The sequence below is a fragment of the Fulmarus glacialis genome, unplaced genomic scaffold (genome assembly GCF_000690835.1).
Source record: "Fulmarus glacialis isolate BGI_N327 unplaced genomic scaffold, ASM69083v1 scaffold32969, whole genome shotgun sequence".
NCBI classification, from domain to species: domain Eukaryota; kingdom Metazoa; phylum Chordata; class Aves; order Procellariiformes; family Procellariidae; genus Fulmarus; species Fulmarus glacialis.
Genome location: NW_009235787.1, coordinates 53,071 through 54,857, shown reverse-complemented (window position 1 = coordinate 54,857; position 1,787 = coordinate 53,071). Strand labels below are relative to the sequence as shown.

The 1,787-nt window shown below is 49.5% G+C and overlaps 1 protein-coding gene across 1 annotated transcript in view; it reads right to left on the bottom strand.

Moving 5' to 3' along the window:
• Nucleotides 1-545: 545 nt before the first annotated feature.
• The window catches only part of CLYBL (citrate lyase beta like), a gene marked incomplete at its 5' end in the record, with an annotated part of 28,654 nt that continues 27,412 nt past the window's right edge, over nt 546-1,787 (bottom strand). Inside the window, 2 exons of the mRNA XM_009586154.1 lie at nt 546-701; nt 1,094-1,193. Of these exons, the coding sequence (XP_009584449.1) occupies nt 1,098-1,193 (96 nt within the window). The remainder of the gene's footprint in view (nt 702-1,093; nt 1,194-1,787) is intronic.

Genomic DNA, 1,787 nt, shown 5'->3' with positions numbered 1-1,787 from the left:
GTTTGTCTAAGTGCAGCAGCATTGCTGCTGTGTAGGTCATGAAAAGGTTGGTGCATATTTTAAAACTTCCCATTCTGTTAATTTCTTAAAGAACAGTCGTTCATAGTCTGAGCACAAAAGCTCATGATTTAATGAGGAACAGAAACAAAATCTCTGATTGTTGGTGTTTCAAACTTCATTGGAGTCCTCTGGCAACCACAAGTTGATCCTCTGCAGCTTCAATACCCTTTAGCCCTCCATATAAGAGTACATGCTGAATAGAGGACAATGCCTGGTTGTTATGTTTATTTACCCTTACTACAAGCTGGGTTAACCTCTTCAAAACAGCTTTACTAAGCCCGTTAACCACACGGCCCACATGACCTGTAGCCGTATCCCTAATGTGATGTAAATCTGACTCGAGACCATATGCACAAGTTCTGCTGCATTGTGTCTCCGAAAACTACAAGTTTATTGCCGTCCAACCCTTCCCGGGCTGGATGCTTCCAGGAGGAAACGCTCTGAATAGCCACCGCTTCAAAAAAGAGAAGAAAGTCAAGAGTCCCGCATTGTCAGAGCAATATTTTTAATGGCTGTTGCACATTTACAGAAGGACGGGGCGGGGAGGGGGGGTACGAAGCCCGCGCAGGGTAATGATTTTCGTCGCAATTACTTCAACTGGTGCGTAATTATTCGAGGCTTTGCCCTTTCTGACGGGCGTTCTGCACCGGCGCGGGAAGACGCATAGATACAAATAGAAGCGATTGACCCGGTTTTCATCTGCTTTTTTAACAGAGCTCACAGTTTACGTTTTGCCTTTCACCTTCAGTGAAGTCATAATCCCGCATTCGTAGTAATTACCGTGATGTCACACAGTTGGTGATGTAACTTAGTTGCAGGCTATGACTAGTACATGGGCCGTGCAGGAGCAAGCAGTGGTTTGAGTTGGGAATAGTTTTAGTAATTAGCAATTCTGGCAAGCAAATTATGACAGATCTGCAAAATGGAAGTGAATTTCTGCTTAAGCTTGACGTCTTTAATTTCCCCCCCCCCCAAGTATTATAGTCATCTTTTAAAACAGCTACTGGGGCCCCATGGGGAGAGCTTCATTTACCAGCTCATTTTTTCTTGATGGCTGTGGCAAGCGTAACAATGTTCTGTGCCTGCTTCAGTAATGGCATGTCGATCATGCTCCCGTGGAAAGTAAACGCTCCCTGGAAAAGAGAGAATACAGACTTCCTGAGAGGACCTCTGGAAATCATAGTTGGCTTGTCTTTTTCTTCAAAAACACATCCGTTCGGCAAGAAACATTAGCTCCCACAGGAATCCTGGACGAGTTTTAGGAGACAAACTAACCGAGACGGGGCAAATGCAGTTAAAGAAATGCGGTGGGTGCCGAGCGCTCCAAAGAGGAGGCAGAAAGAGAGAGAGAAAAGAGAAGCCCGGTGTGTGCCCTGCCTGTTTCAGCCTCTCTAGCTGGCAAACGTCGAAGGCCAAGAGCGGCGAGGCCGTGCGTGCCAGCCGGGGGGGCTGGCGGACACCGTGCCTGGGGGACAGCTCTGCTCCCCACCTCCAGCATCACCCGCCAGCGCCGGGGCTGTGCCACGGGGCCGGCGCGAAACCGCCTGCGGACGGAGGGCAAAGCCAGAAGCGTTCTCTTTGTCAGGAAACAGCAATAGGCGTTTGGGGGGGGTGGAGGGAAGTTCTCCTGACTTGGGGGTGTGTGGAGGTTGTGCTGCTGCACCTCTCCATCAGGTCTCCGGTGCTAAAGATAGGCTGGGCCCGTGCTTGGCGGCAGGGCTGGGATG